Source organism: Doryrhamphus excisus, linkage group LG17 (assembly GCF_037039965.1).
Source record: "Doryrhamphus excisus strain RoL-2023G ecotype Guam linkage group LG17, RoL_Dexc_Guam_v1.1, whole genome shotgun sequence".
Taxonomy (NCBI): Eukaryota; Metazoa; Chordata; class Actinopteri; order Syngnathiformes; family Syngnathidae; genus Doryrhamphus; species Doryrhamphus excisus.
The window spans coordinates 8,628,820-8,648,858 of NC_136373.1; the positions used below are offsets into that span (position 1 = coordinate 8,628,820).

Below are 20,039 nucleotides of genomic sequence, written 5' to 3' on the forward strand. Positions count from 1 at the left end.
GTAATACTTTCCCAGAGCTATTTGACAATTCTAAAAAATACATTTGAGATAACTTAAAAAAACTGCTGCATGGGAACTTGTTTGCGATGTAAACAAATCAAGTAAGTTTACACGTACATTTATGTAAGTTTATCGTCAATACTAGCAAGAGTACTACAACTTGTCTTCTTATCTGAACTACTTTGATACCCCCAAATTCCCTCCAATGTTGTTTTAAACATACTATGTTTTGCGGCTCCAGGCTATTTTTCTTTAGTGGGCAAGGGGGTAAAATGGCTCTTTTCATAGTAAAGGTTGCCGACCCCTGATCTATGTCTATATTAATTTTAGTGCAATGATAAATTGGTCAGTGCAAATAATGTATACAGGTGAGTAAAGTCACATATGAGTGTATTGTATTGGGTTGTTAAATAAATATGATTGAGGTAGTAACAGAACATAACAAATATATTCTTAAGTCACAGGTCAAACAATTTAGAATTAGAATTCCTACTTTGCATCGTCTACAATCAGTTCGTCATAGAAAACTGGGATACCTGTTAGCGTAGCAAAAGCTGTGATTTATAGACGTGGGCTAAACTAGTTGTAATGTAACGCTCTGTACAAACAGGAAGTACATATACACTATGTGGACTGGATTGGATTTGGACTTGCAATGATGTGACTGTTACTGTGAAGTCGTTCCCCTCCCACGGGATTATGCACTCTTTCTGACCCCCGTGATGAACAGCGCTTGGCTACAGTAATGCCGAGTTCATTAGCGAGAAAGAAGCAGCTAATGAATGACAATGAGCTGGCCTAAATAATATTTCATGTACGAGCAAGCCAGCACGCATTGCACCAACGTGTCGGTTGGGGTTTGAGCGTCGACCAGTGGTGGGTGGTAGGGGCGCTGTGCATCTGTAATGTACAAAATATAGCATGCTTGCCCCCACATCTGTAATTATTTCTGTATACGACCCTCGGTGGAAAAGTCCATCCTGGTTCAGGGATGGGTAGTTGATGGGCAATCAGTGCATAAGTGCCAGACACTTGACAAAACCAATTTCTTTCACTGTCAACACTGATGAGGCCGAGAAGGCTTACAAGCTGTTCTACAACAGCAGTTCTCAGTGGTTGTTTGGTTTTTATGTTCATCTTAAGAACATAGCCGAATCCGTCCATCAATTTCATTCTCTGCCGTTGAATCCCTGATCCACGCATTCATCACATCCAGAATCGACTACTGCAACAGTATTCTTTACGGTACAACATCCAAAACCCTCAACAAACTACAATATATTCAGAACTCAGCTGCTCGCCTCCTCACCTCCACCCGCTCTCGTCAACACTTTACCCCTGTCCTTAAAAACCTCCACTGGCTTCCCGTCCCCTAAAGTAGCCATTTCAAAGTCCTTCTCATCACCTACAAAGCTCTCCACAATCGGACCCCTCCATACCTCAGACCTCCTTCATCCCGCGTCCCCTTCGCTCCTCAGATTCTAACCAAGCTCCGAACCTGGGGAGACAGAGCCTTCTCCATCGCTGCCCCCACCCTCTGGAACTCTTTGCCCCATTCACTGTGCTTGCCCTGACCTTCCCACCAAAAAAAAACAACTAAAAACCTGTCTAAATCCGTTTTTAATGTCTAACTTTTTATACCTGACTGCTGTGCCCCGCCCCAATTTTAGCCTTGTTTTAGCTCTGAATTAATATATGGATATTGTATGTTAATGCATCTTTTACTGTTTTTACTCAACTCTATTTTTATTTCTTTTTCTCTACTGTAAAGCATCTTTGAGTACTCTGTAGAGCACTATACAAATAAAATGTATTATTATTATTACTATTAAGAAGGAAGCCTCTATAGAACAAATAGATTAGATCGGCGGTCGAGTGGTTAGCGCGCAGACCTCACAGCTAGGAGAGCAGGGTTCAATTCCACCCTCGGCCATCGTGTGTGGAGTTTGCATGTGTGGGTTTTCTCCGGGTACTCCGGGTTCCTCCCACATTCCAAAAACATGCTAGGTTAATTGGCCACCCCAAATTGTCCATAGGTATGAATGTGAGTGTGAATGGTTTTTTGTCTACAGTGCATCCGGAAAGTATTCACAGCGCTTCACTTTTTCCACATTTTGTCATGTTACAGCCTCATTCCAAATTGTATTAATTTAATCTCTTACCTCAAAATTCTACACAAAATACTCCATTATGACAATGTGAAAAAGTTTTTTTTTGACTTTTTTTGAATTTATTAAAAATAGAAAACAAAAAAATCACATTTACATAAGTATTCACAGCCTTTGCCATGAAGCTCAAAATTGAGCTCAGGTGCATCTTTTTTCCACTGATCATCCTTGAGATCTTTCTACAGCTTAATTGGAGTCCACCTGCAGTAAATTCAGTTGATTGGACATGATTTGGAAATATAATAACTGTCTATATAAGGTCCCACAGTTGACTGTGCATGTCAGAGCACAAACACAAAGCATGAAGTCAAAAGAACTGTCTGTAGACCTGCGAGACAGGATTGTCTTGAGGCACAAATCTGGGGAAGGATACAGAAAAAATTCTGCTGCTTTGAAGGTCCCAATGAGCACAGTGGCCTCCATTATATATAGCAATACAGTAATACAGCAATATATAGAGATAGCCTGGATGAAAATATTGCTGCATTCATTTTCCTTCTATCCTGACTAGTCTGCCAGTTCCTGCTGCTGAAAAACATCCCCACAGCATGATGCTGCCACCACCATGCTTCACTGTAGGGATGGTATTGGCCTGGTGATGAGCAGTGCCTGGTTTCCTCCAAACATGGCGCCTGGCATTCACACCAAAGAGTTCAATCTTTGTCTCATCAGACCAGAGAATTTTGTTTCTCATGGTCTGAGAGTCATTCAGGTGCTTTTTGGCAAATTCTAGACGGGCTGCCATGTTCCTTTTACTAAGGAGTGGCTTTCGTCTGGCCACTCTACCATACAGGCCTGATTGGTGGATTGCTGCAGCTTGGTGTTTGTGCTCTGACATGCACAGTCAACTGTGGGACCTTATATAGACAGTTATTATATTTCCAAATCATGTCCAATCAACTGAATTTACTGCAGGTGGACTCCAATTAAGCTGTAGAAAGATCTCAAGGATGATCAGTGGAAAAAAGATGCACCTGAGCTCAATTTTGAGCTTCATGGCAAAGGCTGTGAATACTTATGTAAATGTGATTTTTTTTCGTTTTCTATTTTTAATAAATTCAAAAAAAGTAAAAAAAAAAACTTTTTCACATTGTCATAATGGAGTATTTTGTGTAGAATTTTGAGGTAAGAGATTAATTTAATTCAGTTTGGAATGAGGCTGTAACATGACAAAATGTAGAAAAAGTGAAGCGCTGTGAATACTTTCCGGATGCACTGTATATGTGCCCTGTGATTGGCTGGCCACCAGTCCAGGGTGTACCCCGCCTCTCGCTCGAAGACAGCTGGGATAGGCTCCAGCAACCCCGGCAACCCTCGTGAGGAAAAAGCGGTAGAAAATGAATGAATGAATGGACCACTTCAAAATAGTTCAAGATGACAAGAAGACATCGTGATATGCCAGCAAACGTCCATTAGGACAAGCCACTTCCTCCATAATCCCCATGAGGAGATAGTAGAGATAAGTTTGTCCAAACGTTTGACTTACGTACATACCGTATGTGTAAACGTTGTTTCTATGGTTCAAATCAAAGTTGACATTTTTTAAGCATCAATGTCAGACTTAAGACTAGAACATTTACAGTATACGTGCTAAAGTGGAACGCTAGTGTGTACTTAAATGTCACACCGACGGCTGGAATGATGAGATGAGTTTTGGGGTCATCTCAGTTAGCAGCCATCAAAACACCTCACAGCTCCGCCTGATAAAACGACAGTGAAAGGTGTGATTTCAAGCGTCTGCAAGAATATAGAGGCAGTGCACACCCCGTCTAGTAAAATAGCGGGATGAAGATGTTATTGTGTCAGATAAGCTGCAATGTGGAAAACATTCACACTATTTAAAGATGATGTGAGAGAAGAAAGGCAAAGCACAGCCACAGGTCCTCCAAAGAGACGTCGTACAAGACCCAGCTTTGGGCCGACAAGGCTGGATGGTAATTTCTTTATCTACTTAGGGGAATTATGTGTCAGAACGCAGTATTGTGGTGGGGGCTGAGACCAACTGTCTTCTGGCTGGTTTGCATGTTTGACGATGGTTCCCCAGCTTAATTGCAGCTACTATTGCAAGCCAAGTAGGAAACTTCAGTTCTCTCAAAGCAAGAGCCTTTTATTTAGCTTAAATGTGCAATACCAGAGTAAAAAAAGTAGAGTTTTTTTAGGATTAAACTCTAAGCTTTTATCAGTCATCAATGGTCTTGCAGCTTAGTCAGATGGATTGTCTAGATGGGAGCCTACAGACGCCTCCAGTAAGGATTTAGACGCAGGAAAGCGAAGGATTAGAGACGACTATTGATGTGCTTGGTAGACGGCTCATAACGTCGCTGCCATTGACGCATCGTCCACCTGCTGCCAAAGATAAACACAGCCATCAAGACAGAACAAAATGGCACAAAATGGCAAACACGTTGAACAATTACAATCAAGGCGTGATTAGTGAGGATTACAGATGCTTTGCAAAGCAGCCAGAAGCAAAATAATTTGTCCCCCAAATATAGCATAAGTACATGTATGTCTAATCTGGTCATGTTCTGCTGAATTTGATCTTGCTAGTTTCCTCATTGGTCCTTCGCCGGTTACCATTAAACCCACCCAGAAATCACAGGAAACCTTGAAGTCTTTGGCACAAAGACGGATGGAAAACAGTTGTGGACTGTTAGTAGAGTCTGAATAATGTGGGATCGGGTACTGGGGGGGGGGTGTCTATTGCAAAATGCTGGAGAGAAGGGTACCAAAATCCACAATATGGTTTTTGACAGGCAGTGTGTTTGATGCAATCGGTTACTGTTACCACTGTCTGTGTACTGCATACGATCTGTGTACTATAGACACGAGCTGAAGAAAACCTAATAGTGGAGGCAGTGTGACCAACGTAACATGAGCCGCTTTTAATTGGGACACCACTGGGTTGCACCGTGTATGTGAATGCGCCACCGCTATAACGAGTATCCGGATCATCCTTAGTAGAAATTGTTTTACAAAATAGAAAAATATTAATAAGGGGTGGTCGAGTGGTTAGCACGCAGATCTCACAGCTAGGAGACCAGGGTACAATTCCACCCACGGGCATCTCTGTGTGGAGTTTGCATGTTCTCCCCGTGCATGCGTGGATTTTCTCCGGGACTCCAAATTGTCCATAGGTATGAATGTGAGTGTGAATGGTTGTTTGTCTATATGTGCCCTGTGATTGGCTGGCAACCAGTCCAGGGTGTACCCCGCCTCTCGCCCGAAGACAGCTGGGATAGGCTCCAGCCCCCCCGTGACCCTTGGGAGGAAAAGCGGTAGAAAACGAATGAATGAATGAAAAATATAATAAGGTTATATGTGAAGCATTGCAGGAGTAAGTCAAGCATCCCACTGTGGGCCAAGGAGTGGGCGCACATCATCACCATGGTTTCTGACTTACGTGAAGAAGAGTTGCTCTGTGATGCAGAAGAATGACCCGTGTTCATCTGTAATCGACCTATCAATAACAGGTCTAGACATATGCTGCATGCTTAGGATTGCTTGTCCTGCTGGAATTTGTCCACCAGTGAGTGGAATATGATGATGTTCTTATGAAAAACATACACTGCTTTCTTTTCCTTGGAAACACATTTAAAAAACAGTGATCCAGCGATATAAAAGTGGACTTCCGAGGCTCAGTGAAACTTCAATGCTGTCACGATAATATTAGCTGACTTATGTCACAATAATTCAAACCACTGCCACAGAGCCGTAGCAAAAACAGCACCACTAGCAGTTTGTTGAGAAGTACAGGGGATGCAATGTTATTTATTCTCTTTGTAGAAGACTGGGCAAGGACATAAACACCATCATCATACAGTATTGGGATGAAATATATATCAAGCGGTATGTGGTGTATACGGTATCCCATAGTGTATTCTCTGTGGGATATAGGGGGCAAAACAAATATTCATGTTTGTTTGTAAATGCACATCCAATTGGATGTACATCAAGTTAAGATACTGTTTTCATGTCTGTAGTTCCAATTCCAGTTCCAGTTCCTCTTAGGAAGACGGGGATACAAACAAACACGACCATGTTGTACAGCTAAACAAATAAGTTACCTTGCTGTGTGCCAGGACTTGACTACACAGGCCAAACGTTGATTAGCGACATGTGATTAGCAACAAGGGGAGCATGAAGCTCATCTCTCACCGCAGGAGAGCTAGCTCGCCTGCTAAGGAAAGGTGGGAGGAATCCGTGCATGTGGAAGACCAGAAGGAATTCATCCCTTCAAAGAAAAGACTAAAATACAGCTAATGGTCTCACTTTAAAGCTTCAGAACACGTCCACCACCTCCCCAGTGTTTTACCAACCACTAATATTATTGGAAGTATTAAGATGGATCATGTGAAAGAAAAGAAAATTGAAGCAGCGTTTTGGCTGTGTTGGCTGTTTTCAATGAATGTTGTGAATGCTTTATAATTAGTCACGTAAATCAATACAATTTGAGGTCTTCACGCAAGGTAATAATAATTTTGAAAATCAACAACAGGCAATCAATTAGATTTTTTTCTCTAAAAGGCAAACACGCCACTGTCGAAATTTCTGTTATGTCTTTGCATGACATACCTCAAATAAACAAATCTTGGAATGTCAGAGAATAACTTCCCTCAGTACTTTAACTATTTAAAAAAAAACGAAAGCCGAGCTGTCACACTCTCCTGATAAATGGGGGCAGAGTGAAAAGTGCCGGGGGGAGTTTTGACACCACAACAGTGAGCACAAAACAGATCACAGCGTCAGCGGGGAGCGGGAGAATTGTTGCAGGATTATGCACCTGGCAGTTCCACGTGCTTGCAAGTCTTAAAAAAAAAAAAAAAAACGCCAGAGAAACATTTTTCTGCTTGGGTTCCAGCGAAAGGTTGTTAATATTCAAGCAACGTGGCTACGTGCAACACTCTGGATTTCTCCCTCAGGCGGGACTCTGCAGAAGGGACTTGTGATCCAATGATGGGTGACAGCCAAAGATAACAAAAATCCAAGTATAATTACTGTTCAGATGTTGCAAGCCAACACTACTGTGGATTAGTTTTCCACTAGCTGTGTCATACTATAGAAGGTTGCTGGTGCGGCTATAAAAATAGTACCCATCTCTTATTCTCGCTCCATACCTCCTCTCGCCTTCCTTCTCCCAAATCACAGGCAAGCAGCACAAGCTTCAAAGAGCATAGATAACTTAGACTTAGACCAGGGTGAACTCCATTTCATAACAACACATGCAATGATAATGTTGTGCTCTCATTCATATAGCATGGAATTTTGGTTTAATGCGCTCAGTGGGTAAACAAGCACTAGGGGAGCACAAACTTTCAACAATAGGAATTTGGCAGCAGTAAATAATGCTCTGTAATTAGTATAAATAAAAAAAAAGAATATATTTGGGGCTGCATTAAATCATTCATTCATTTTCTACCGCTTATCCTCACGAGGGTGGCGGAGGGTGCTGGAGCCTATCCCAGCTGTCTTTGGGCGAGAGGCGGGGTACAGCCTGGACTGGTGGCCAGCCAACCACAGGGCACATATAGACAAACAACCATTCACACTCACATTCATACCTATGGACAATTTGGAGTCACCAATTAACCTAGCATGTTTTTGGAATGTGGGAGGCAACCGGAGTGCCCGGAGAAAACCCACACTTGGACGGGGAAACTCCACACAGAGATGGCCAAGGGTGGGATTGAACCCTGGTCTCCTAGCTGTGAGGTCTAACGCGTTAACCATTCGACCGCCGTGCAGCCTGCATTAAATCATTTAAACAAAAATAATAATCCATCCATCCATTTTCTATGCTTCTTATCCTCATTAGGGTAGCGGGTATGCTGGAGCCTATCCCAGCAAACTAATAATAGCAAACAAAATAATAGACACTAACGACAACCACTGTAAAATGATGAAATATTGCATGTAGTGGGTAAATTGTGTTTTCAGTATATCTGTCATGTTGATTGTGTGTATTCAAGTGAGGAGTCACTTGACTAGACTAGATGGAAAAAGATTATAATCCACCTGGAACGGAATCCTGCATGGTGCCCGACTTCCTTAATTCTCATGAGAACATGTTGCAGTGCTTGCTGTGAAGCCTACTTTGCATGCAGTAAATCAAGTTTAGGAAACCATTATCAGACAACATTCATCTGTCCTGGCTGCTTAGTACAATACATTCAAAGACACACCAACACCAAAATGGGACGTACACTGAAATCATAGGATTGTTGAAAAATTAATAGAATATCAAAACACTTGTCGAATAATTGGATTATCAATTAATCATCGATTCATCAATTAATTGTTGCCCCACGCCGAACGCACAGGGGCCAGGTGGAGCACGCCACATCATGTCATGGGGCTTGCAAAAACCTGGGGAATAATGAATGTCAATCATGCACTTCACCTTTTCCTACCCTCCATGAAAATGACACCAGATGTGAAAATATGAAAGACTATTAACTTCGGATAACCATAAGAAAACCATTATTTATAGATGACAAGAAAAATAAACATGAAATTGTCAGCTTAAAAAAAGTGTAAGCAAAATCTCTCAGGATGTGACACCGTTCTGTCATGCTTGAAGATGCTTGAAGCAGGGTAAAGCTTTATGATTCACACTCAAAAATATGTATATTTTGAAGTCAGGTGGTTTTAGCTTCCACTGGAATGTATACGTGCCCTTCACTTGGATAACACTGCTGGAAAACCGCAACATAATAAAGACAATAAGAGGTTTTAGTGGGAGATTATTACTGCTGCATCCTCCTTTATAGACATGAATATTAAATGTCATGGGGAGACAACATATCACATTATTGGACCGGTATGATCAATTTGAGCGCTCACATTAATCTGGAACATCTCGGTCTACTACCATGAACATAGGCATAATATTCATATGCACTAATATTCATGTTCAACATATTCACATGTAACAGATATAAATAATGTGCAATAATGTACATTATAAAATCCACTGAAAGATCATCTAAAAGCACATATAGGTAATACTAAAATCATACAGTAATCAATCCATATCTATTTTTCTGACCAGCATTAAAGCGGGTATCATCCTACATATTGGTTTACTCAACACAATCACAATAGAAGAGAACAGTGCATGCAAAGGATACATTATTTGTAAATAATCAAGGTGATTTAACTTTTGTAAACACTCACTGGCTTGCATGAGCTGACCCTGGCGTCCAAACACTTGGGAGAAAGGGTTCCGGCTGCAGGTGAGCATCTCCTCCATTGCTGGATGCAAAAATAAAAAGGGTCCTTCTTGGTCCTCAGTGGAAAAAAAGTGCAGCTGTGGGTCAGTTTCACAGTGTGAAGAATTGGAAGTATTGGCAGCTCAACTCCCTCACTTGCTCTCTGACTGCGAATTTCTCTGAGTCTCTGCCTTGCGTTCCCAGTGGTGTCCCGTTTTTTGTTTCTTTTCCTCACAGCTTTGCTTTCCCAGCTAGCTGACTGCTGATCAGCCTTGGTGTCTCTCTACGTCTGATGGTTGCTGCAGCCCAGCTGACAGGATGGATATCTGTGCTGCTGGGTGTAGCTGTGGTCTTGCTCATTTGTGCGACAGTGTAGCAAGGCAAAAACAGCATGAAGGAAAAGTGAGCGAGCGTGAGCGAGAGAGAGCGAGATAGTTGGGAGAAGATGATTGCAGCAGGGTAGACAGACTCCCCGGATAATAGAGCATAGACATGACGGTTCTAACATCACATAGTACTGATGCTTGTAGTTTCTCTCACTATATGCCAGTACAGTACTTCTCAAATGGGCTGTGAGAGGCACGGGGACATTCAGTATCAGATACAAAAGCCTACTCCTAGGAGTTAAGCAGTGATGAATCAATCAACAGGCTGATGAGGAAATACAACTAAGCCCTAAGGCTCTAATTGTATAGACCAGACACAGCGCACCTGCCCTGCGGCACGCCTGCTCTGCACCAACGGTGTGTGGCTAGCGAACTTTGCAATTTTCGTGAGCAGCGCACCGCAGCGCAGCGCACCGCAGCGCAGCGCACCGCAGCGCACCGCAGCGCAGCGCACCGCAGCGCACCGCAGCCACGCCTCCATCCCTCCGACCGACACAAGTGGCAAAGAGGGAGGAGAAAAGGCGCAAGAGTGTTTAACGAGTTTAACCAATCAAATGAAAACCTCTCATTGCCTTTAAATGCCTCTGATTTCTACGGAATTCCGACAAAGATGGAGTTGTCATGCTTCCGGCATCAAGGTCAAGGATCGTCTCCTGCGTCTTCCGCTGCCAAACACTTCCATGGTATGGTACTTGTGTCAGCAGGTATCTGAGCCTTGGGATAGGCTAATCTTGCAGCCACCAGAAGTGCTGCCAAGGTCCTGATGGCAAAGCTGGCTTTTGGTTGGGTCTGATGCTCAGTGTTTCAGATGATGTTTTAATATATATAATTTATATATATATATCAAACTTACTTTGCGTAACTAAGGAATGTATGGTGGTAATGTTGAAAGGTAATGTAAACAGTCTTTAGTTCTTGACAATCAGTAGCTTCTGCAAGCAGGACAGTTCAATGCTTTTTTTAAAAAAAAATTTAAAATTTGACTTGACTTTTGGAATCATTTTTCCAAAGAACATATTGCAGGACGGCATTAGAGCTTGCAGTGGTGTTGCTAAATCTTAAATGTTTGATTCTATCATGGCAATTGTTATGAAATGTTAAGTGAACCCCTAACGAGGCATTTAGCAACAATTGTGTTCATTTGTCTCATAAATTAACCCATACACATAAATAACACTAATATTCTGCATTTATTTTGAACACGCTCTTGGAAAAAAAAACAGTGCAAATCAAACAATAAAGGATTTTTTCAGAATCATTCCATGGCTTTCAATTATGAATAAATAAACATGATTTTCAGATTGAAATGCTACACAAATGTTCAGTTAAATAACAGTTTCCCCAAAACACCCTGCACATCCAACATACTCCTTTCTGAAGGAGAGTTACAGCAAAGAGGCAAAAATTCAAGTTAAATCAATTTTACAGATATAATTACCCTGTATAAACTAGGAGCTAATGAATATATAGAGACAATGCATTTCAGTTACAACTGTCAACAGTCATTTTCAGGTTTCAGGGATATCCAGCATTACCCCTAAATTAAGCTTACATTTCCATTCTGGGATTCACATTACAAATGAATGTCCATAATTAACAACAAAGTATTACAGACAGCTTGGATGAAGTGCTTGTAATTCTACAGTTGATAAATACTTACATTTACAAACACAAACACCATATAACGACAGGAGCTGTTTTTTTCCCCACATTTTGAACATTTTTGTGACAGCTCCACAACTGCACAAATTTCTTTTCAATTATCACCTCTAAAAAATAAATTAACAAATTTGGGTAATCCCCTAAATTAAATCATCCAATGAAACACTTGGTTTAGCCTTGATTTTGATGCTACAAGTAATGTCATACATTTTTAATGACACATAAATGTCTCTACTCCGTCAGAGCAATGTGCCACAATATCCTCTACACATTAACACAGTAGTATGGAGCGCGCACAGCATGCAGTATAGAATTTAAACCCAAAAAGGCAGCACATGAGCGATAAGGGAAAAGTAGTGCAAATCCATGCTGACGTCACTGAGTAACCCAAGCGAGAAATGACTGAAGCCTTTCAGATTCAGTGCCTCCCGTTTCTTCAACACGCAGCAGTCAGATTAACTTCAAAGTGCAAAATACAGTCTGTTGATGGAAAGTTGATGAATTGGAGGACTGTGCCCAATTCCAAACAAGAGTTTCAACATACTCACATCCACTTGCCGAAGAAGTTCAACTGTGTCATGTTTTTTTTTTTTCAGTCATCCTTTTCAGTAATTTCTTGTCAAGTATAAAGTCCTTTGAGCCATAGCGGGGTGAGCAGTCGGCAAGGGTGTGCATCGACCTAAAAAGACACAGAAGTTGTTGACAAAAGGTGTATTCATCTCTGTTTTTCATACAGCATGTCACATCCCTACAGGATCTGCTAGTGAGGATTCTTCTTAGGCTTTGCTGCATGTGTAGAAAGAAGATGGAGCATGACATCATTACTGGTAGAGATATTACTGACATTTAATAGATCATCATCATAGCTAATGAAAACTGCTTGCTCATGCAAAAGGACATATTAATAACCATAAAACTTGCACAAACAAAATTTACAGAAGCGACCTATCATTTAATGTAAAGTTGCTGGACCAGCAATGAGCATGGCAGATAGTGCTGCACACCGAGGGACAGGAAGGAAGGATAAGACCAAGCACAGTACCAACGGACCCACTGTTAATTATCCATTAACAATTCCTAAATCTACATCAAAGGGATGAAGATTACCTGGCAGCCCTGCTGAAAGGTCTTCAAGCTGTAGCACTTTGGTCAGAGGTGCCACCAGAAGTTGCTTCCTCTTGGCTCTGAGTAGAAGGTGAACTGTCCCTCTGCAGGTTGGGTTGTTGTTTCACTAAAGTTATTTTAACAGGAATCCCTTTGACGCCATGATGCACACGAGTGTACTGCCGCAGAGGAGGATTAAAAGAGCGAACCAAGGGGAGTTCGTTCAAAGTGGACATCTCATTGTTGGGTGCGGGTGTGTCGGTTTTCATCCTCTTGCTGGAGAAGCTTGTCGGTGCCGGGGGGATGACAGGCCTTTGAGGTGGCCCTGATGTCTGGAGTCTCGTCCTACGGTGAGATGACCCTTCTTGTTGTTGCTCAACATGGGGGGCTACTCTATGAAGTCGGCCATCGTTTTCCTTAGTTAGGGATACCCCTCCTTCTTTTCTTGCTCTCACTTCTTTGGGTTTTCGGGGGCAGACGGCCATGTGCTTGGTTCGGCTGCGGCGCATTGTGAACTCCCTGCTGCAGTGAGGGCAAACAAACACATCTTCATGAACGAGTGAAGAGGATGAGGATGGAGACTTGTTCCTCTGAGGCATGACCCTTTCCACTAATTTTCTCTTCTTCTTGTTCAATAATTTCAACTTCACTTTGACTTCTGCGGGGGACCTGTTGGACTGGCTGGCTCCATTTGAAGCATTAAGTTCATTTGCTGAATTAGTTGTGGATAGTACTCCATTTTGGCTTTTTGCAAAGTGGCGAAGAGGGATGGGATTCTTTTTGGGTGTATACCGCCTCTTATCACTGGCGTTTGCACAGGCCAGGATGTGTTTGTGCAGCTCAGGCATATTATCAAAGCTTTTACCACACTTTGTGCAACGAATAGCTGTACTGAAGCTTTGTGGGATGTTGTGGGTGGTGAAGTTTGTGGCTGAGGCCAGTGAGCCAGCAGGTGACCTATTATGGTATGGAAAGGGCGGAGGCTTGAAGCTGGGGTAATGCTGATTAATGCCAAAACGAACATCAGGCCCTTTGAGCTTGCCACCTTCTAGGGCCATGATTTTATTTGTTGTAAATAATTCTTCAGTAGCCAGATCATCATTCTCTTCCTTTTTGAACCGTTTGTTGGGTTCCTCTGACTCATGAGACACTGGAGGCTCTGTGATGACTTTTGTATAGTTGTAATTCTGAGGTCTTATTTTTCCCTTTTCTTCTTCGGTGAACGAACATTGTTGAGCTGGATGCAATTCCTCCTGATGCTGTTTCAGATTGCAAAGGTAAACAAAATCTTTAGTGCATGCACTGCAAACGTAAGTCTTGTCAACGCCATGCAGACTTGATCGATGGTCTAGCAGAGCTGAGGGCTTGTCAAAGAGCAGAACGCAGAACTCACATTTATAAGGCCATTCGTCAGCATGGTCTCCAACATGATGACTAAGTTCTTTCATCGAGTGGAACAACTGGTTGCACACATTGCAGATGAAGTTCTTGGTGAAAGTCTGCTCCTCAGTTAGTGATTTGCATGGCAGGTCTACCATCTTCTCATCATTGTTTGAGATGTCAGCCAAGGTTTCCACTGCTGAATCAGTGATGTCAGCATGTTCCTCTTCTTTTGCATTTGGAGGCTTTGGTTCAAGGACTTGTTCTGTGTCAGGATTTGAGTCAGGTTCTGCAGGAAAATCTGGTACCACCGAAGTGGTGGAGGACACAGATAGCGATTCTTCAATAGAGGACATTATAATGGTGGGGTCTGCAGTTGCAGTGTTGGGCAATGAAATCTGTTGCTGTTCTATGTGATTAACAAGCATGTGCGTGGATCCTGTGTTTTCCTGCATGCTAACAGTTGAAGGGACATTCATTGGGGTTTCAAGGGATATTGTGCACTCTATCAGCACAGCGTTACTTGTGATATTGTACGAGTTGCTGAGGGGATCGTTTAATGTTACAGTGGGCGTGAAAGCTATCTCTGGCACTGGGCTGCCTTCATTTATAGGAGAATTGAAGGCAATTTGATCGGTGAGAAACATGTGACCAGGTAGATTAAGAGAGTTGTCAAGTGGTTGTGAAAGTCCAGGAAGGTTTGTAGCGTTTGAGGCTGCAAGCGCAGAAGTCAAGTCACACTTTGTAGAGTTAACGGAATTTTCTGTGCAGAGTACCAGGGGCTCAGGTGATATATTTGGAGCCAGCACTTGGATTGTCTGGCTTGAGGGGCTAGGAATAGGTAGTGGTGGTGCCAAAACCGTGATTAAAGAAGAAGCAGTCGGTAGTATGGCATGTGAAGTTGGGGGTCCAAATGCTATTGTGCATGGGGACGCTGGTGGGAAACCAAGAGGTGCAAGAGTGGCGGGTTCAGAATTCAGAGAACAAGGGGAGAGACCAAGTCCATAAACGAGTCCCTCTGCAACAGGGTCCATCATGCTTGGGCCAGCGACAAGGGTGAAGTCTGTCACTAGAGGCGTTTCAGGGTTTTCAAGGCTCAAGTTCTGCTCTTCACTCACAGCATTCTCCTCCTCCATCCACTGGTTTGGATTTCTCTCTGAAGTAAGTAAATTTGACATCAGTTCAGATTCATCAAGGCTCCTTTTTTGCAAACTTAAATCTAATGCAGTATTAGCTGAAGCCTCACGTTCATTTCTCTTCATTGTATTGGAGAGATCCAGTGGTTGCTGACTACAGTTGTTGACAGACACAGGAGGCCAGCTCTCTGTCAAAACGGGAATCACTTGTGGTTCCTCAACAGTTTGTGATGTATTGGCCTGTTCATTCACAGAACTGCACTGGGTGTCCATCTGCCATAAAGTAACAGCATCACTGCCATCTCCATCTGGCATTGCTGTTTCCTCATCAGATGTTACATCGTGCTGAGGTGAATTTTCTGGCGATACAGTCCTCCTTTTAAACTTTCCTGCTACACCAGGAGAGACAGGACAAGGTGTTTGGCCATCTAGAAGTTGGGCAAGTGCGGGATTGAAGTTGTCCTGCATCTCGAGTAGCTGCTTCAACTTTGGGGAAAGAAACACAGCGGATCTTTTTGAGCAAGCAACTGTGGATTCGGCATTTTGAGGAAGTAAATTCTCTATTAACGACGTCACAAGTGATGTGGATGACGACACAACCTCCTCGGACTCCAGCTCTGTTTGAATTTGGGGTAACAGATGTGGTGTTGCAGTTCTTCTCTTGGCTGGCGCTAGACCCTGTAACGCTTGACTGCCCATAAATGAATCAATATTTAAGCCTAGGTTAAATTGGGAGGGATCGAGAACAAGGGTATCTAGTCCAACCAAACTCGTACATGCAGAATGAGCATCAGCTGTTTCACAGCCACTGATTGTACTCGTTGACACTATTTTCCCATCAAAGTAAAAGCTGAGGTTCTCTGAGATACTGCCGGAAACATCTATCATGTACTGTCCAGTGCATTCCCCTTTATTCTCCACATCAATTTCAGATCCATGCTTTGATGTTGCAATGAATACCTGTTGCAGACTTTCCTCTTCAAGTTCGTTTTCTTCTGCATCCGGTGGAAACGTGTTACATTCGGCCAGCAACACAGACGTATTACTGCTTTCAAGCGGGGAGGCTAAGCTCACTGAACCTGAAGGCGGCCCATTCTTGTGCTGTTGTTCATCTAAATCTGAACTGCAGGAGGTTTTGTTCTTCTTGTGTGCCACATTCTTCACCAAATTGCAGATAGGCGCATGTCCTTCCAAGACTCGTTGGCTGGGAAAACACTGTTTGTGCTTCTGACAGGGTAAAGACTCCCAACCTCTGCTACGATCATGAGTATCGTGGTCATCATCATCTGTGTAATGAGGCAAGCCAGTAGAAATACCAACGTCGTCGTCATCTTTCTGTATGTGGTCACTATCTCCAAATTCAGGATTTTGTTCCATCTTATGCAAAGTGTGTATCCAGTTCTCTTTTTGTAGGTCTGTAACAGGCGTCACACCTAATAATACATAAAAACAGTTGTCAATCTAAAAAAAACTGTTAAGCCGTTCAAAGTAGAGTACAAAAACTAAAGAGTTAACCCTTAACGCTTAATTTTCTAATTTATAGTGTTCTAATCTTTTTATAAAATAAAACAAGTATCAAAATGGTCCCGGAATCCTTTGACTTGTCCATATGTGGCACACGGTGAAAAAGTTTGGACAACACTGATATATACGATTAACATATTCTACTTTTGATGATACCTTTTCATGTCAGTCACCTCCGAGTCCTGGCTTTTTCAAAGTGTGAGGTACGCCTCCCCTGGGAGCCAACAGAAGACTTCAGAGGAGGCTCAGCAACTTGAAAAATAAAAGAATCTTTTTCAAACACGCTGAGCTAACTTCAGTTGCATCAAAGGCAAAATGAAAGCAGTTATTTAATCTTCCAGTCAGAGAGTAAACAAGAGTCTGGAGTGTGCAGAAAACACCCCGAAATATGCTCTAGGAAAGCTTTTTTTTTTCCAAAAGTAGGGAGGCAATAAAAAATTTTCTGAGAGGAATCTTGACATGCACGTCTCATACTGTCGTCCGACCGATATCAGTTGATATTTGCATAAACATGATATGGAATCATAGTTTGGTTGGGCATCAAGCATCGGTGGGAACCAGCTCTGAAATTCCAAATCTCCCGGAATCGTCAATTTTTTTTAATTCCGGTGCCTATGTTTGGTGATTGGCCAGCGTCATAACACCAAACAAGGAACTTTTTCTCCGTTTATTGGCCAAAATCAGGTCTTTTCGCTTAACCCACCCTATGTTCTGCTGCCCATTTATGAAGACCCAAAAAGGCTAGACACAAACTTTTTTTCTGATGAAGGATGAGAGTCTAAAGTTTATTTACATAGTTTCAATGTTTATGTTCCTCAATATTCTGTGGGTCTTGAAAGTTTGGCAAAAATGTCCCAAAACTAAAAGTAAATGGTTTGTTCAACTTACCATTTTAACAGTCAATGCAGAGGGAAAGGCATGCCTTACATGAAGATGGAAACTTACTTTGATTTCTGTTGGAAGAGATCAAACATTTAAAAATATCCCATGAGCCTCTTTATACATCATTACAAAGACAACTTCAACTTATTTAGTAACCGACATCATCATCATTATTATGCTGTTTTTGTCATCATGAGCCATGTCTTAATACTTGGAAAACATGCCGTTTATCACCGCTTAACAGTACATTCCAAACAAATAAAACGGTGCCGGACACAAATATTTTAGTGCAATTGTAATGATATCATGCCACACTCATTGTAATGATTTTTAAAAAGCATGACTGTGATCAAAATAATCATACAAAGAGGATGTGCAATTTATGTGTAGGATAATAAAAATGTCAGGCCAAACAGGCTTTATCTTTAAATATAAAGGTACTTAAATTATGAAAAAAAAAAAACTAAACATTGCTTTTTGGTTCAAGCAGCAGCAAGGCAAAAGTTACCCAACGCCTAACTACTTTTATTTACGTGCTAAAAGTAAGGAATATATCCAATTCCTGAGACAAAGGCCTCTACTGAGGTACATTTTCAAAGCACATCCACACTTCAAGATTTATTTTAAACATTTTGCGCCCGGTTGTATTAAACATGATGCATTAGTCGGATAATTCTTAAACGGATTTGCTGTGGTGTAAATTTAAGTTCATCTGCCTCACCTGTCTTGATGACGCTGCCTGTCATTGCACCATTGCTAGCTGCTCACCAGACACGTCGCATTTACAGCTCGGTAGCATACAGATCGTTTATTATAACTCCTTTAAAATTGTAGGACAATAATTCACATACAAGGTCTTTACAAACAACTACAATGAATATTCAACCTGGTTATGACGATCAGCTAACAATTTTGCACCTGCGTAGGGCTATGAACGTTTTATCTGTGCTTAGCTAACACCAATCTTAACCCACACACCCCGGCTACTACCAGCTACTAAAACTAAGACACGACAGTAAATACTTCCGGTTCCAGTTTTGTAAATACTTACAAAACAGTTCGTTGCTGTACGTCAATACTACGTACTTTAGTTTCCAACGTCATTGTCGTACAACAATCTTATATCCCTCTGGTGCATGTTGTAAACAGCTGTGTGCTCTTTAATGGACCAGCGAGCAATGCGTGTTCTGATTGGCAGAGGAACAAATGTGGCAAATCTGAACCAATGAGACACAAGTTTGTTGGTGTACAGACAAATAAACCTAGCAAGACAAGTTGTTTTCGGCAGATACAATATTGCATTGTTGTATATAGCTTAGATTAATACATACGTATTTACAAGTTTATTGAATTATTGGAAACTTTGAATAATTGTAGCTCTTATTGTAATATACTTTTTTACCAGTAGATGGCGCAAGAACAGTCATTTGTTGCATGGCTTGTGGTGCTGTAGTTTTTACAGTCACATACCCCTACACACTTATGTTAATTAACTTGAAATATTGAACATAATTCTATAATTTTACATATCCTTTATTCCACTCTGATGTTGGCATCATTCCTTTTTGAATTGATGTAATTTAAATTCAATGTAATAATTAATAATAATTAATTTAATTTGAGCTTCACTTTTTTGTCCACTCAGGATGGCTGTGGGTTAAGTCTTTCATTTCATACCAAATTAAAGGAAAAGTTAAACAATCATGTTAAGCAGTATCTGTCCAAAAGTTTGTTAAACAGTGATAAATAGAACAAAAGAAGTTTCAGTAGTGTTTTGTTTTTAATCAAAATATGGCAATATACTGCAACGTGTTAATGCATGATGACAGCATGTATATCAAATGATGCAATGTTGTTGGAGGGCTTCATGTTCGAAATAACTAGCTGAAATTAACTTTCATTTTAATGCAGACCTACCAAGATGTACAAATTTATAGTACTCAATATGCAGTTTGGCTCTTGTCTGTCCCTTCGGGGGGGGCATGACAGAAAATAATTGAGAACCCCTGCACTCATACAACAAAAAACAAACACACGCACCCTACAAAATAACTGCCTTCTCTCTCTTCTGCTCACATATTTAGGGATGCACCCTGACCCCTATAAAGTAACACGCCATATGCATAGACACTGTACCCGCACTCCCCTGCATACCAAACATGCACCATCCATCCTCCTCCTCCTCTTACACACTCCTTGTATCCTCCATCGGCTGACACCAACCACTCACACCGGCCTACCGCTGTCCCTGCCACACAAAATTGTGACCCTCGTCCACCTCCTCCAAGCCTGTGACCCAGCTGTCTCCGGCACTCAAAGCTTATGAGCCAGCAGGATGATATTTTCATCATGACCCCCCCCCACTCAATGGACCTATGTGCTTCAGTAAAAGACATACAGAACCATGTTCATGTTCATGTATTACTGTATCTCTTCTCAAGGGGCAAACAATACTTGGACATACCTTATAGTAGTCAGTGTACAGATAATGCATATACCCATGTGTGTACCCCAGCAACAGTTTGGCTACTAAAACCGCAAAGACACATCGTTCACTCCCATGTGACTCCCTCAAACCCATGAGGA

The 20,039-nt window shown here is 41.8% G+C and overlaps 2 protein-coding genes across 7 annotated transcripts in view; both read right to left on the reverse strand.

Moving 5' to 3' along the window:
* LOC131136463 (kazrin) overlaps positions 1 to 9,823 on the reverse strand; it is a 60,016-nt gene extending 50,193 nt beyond the window's left edge. Inside the window, exon 1 of one of the 2 annotated variants that reach the window (XM_078798323.1) lies at positions 9,345 to 9,823. In XM_078798323.1, coding sequence (XP_078654449.1) covers positions 9,345 to 9,420 — 76 coding nt within the window. In that variant the 5' untranslated portion in view covers positions 9,421 to 9,823. The remainder of the gene's footprint in view (positions 1 to 9,344) is intronic. The other variant, XM_058083304.2, reaches the window with a different exon arrangement.
* Positions 9,824 to 10,921: 1,098 nt separating this feature from the next.
* On the reverse strand, positions 10,922 to 18,619 carry prdm2a (PR domain containing 2, with ZNF domain a). Of its 5 annotated transcripts, none has more exons than XR_009131897.2 (6): positions 18,505 to 18,619; positions 17,460 to 17,524; positions 16,728 to 16,823; positions 12,535 to 16,480; positions 11,976 to 12,106; positions 10,922 to 11,886 (listed from the first exon to the last, which is right to left on the reverse strand). XR_009131897.2 is itself a non-coding variant. In XM_058085326.2 (6 exons), the coding sequence occupies exon 5, from the start codon at positions 16,422 to 16,424 to the stop codon at positions 12,558 to 12,560; it is 3,867 nt and encodes a 1,288-aa protein (XP_057941309.2). In that variant the 5' UTR covers positions 16,425 to 16,480; positions 16,728 to 16,823; positions 17,460 to 17,524; positions 18,175 to 18,273; positions 18,505 to 18,608; the 3' UTR covers positions 10,922 to 12,106; positions 12,535 to 12,557. The 5 variants fall into 5 exon arrangements, 4 of the variants coding, with proteins under 4 accessions (XP_057941309.2, XP_057941308.2, XP_057941310.2 ...); XM_058085326.2 differs by adding an exon at positions 18,175 to 18,273 and having other exon boundaries at positions 10,922 to 12,106; positions 18,505 to 18,608; XM_058085325.2 differs by having other exon boundaries at positions 10,922 to 12,106.
* Between the last annotated feature and the right edge of the window lie 1,420 nt (positions 18,620 to 20,039).

Bases quoted from the DNA above. Each gene is read 5' to 3' on its own strand.
- prdm2a (XM_058085325.2), bottom strand. From the start codon at position 16,424: ATGGAACAAAATCCTGAATTTGGAGATAGTGACCACATACAGAAAGAT.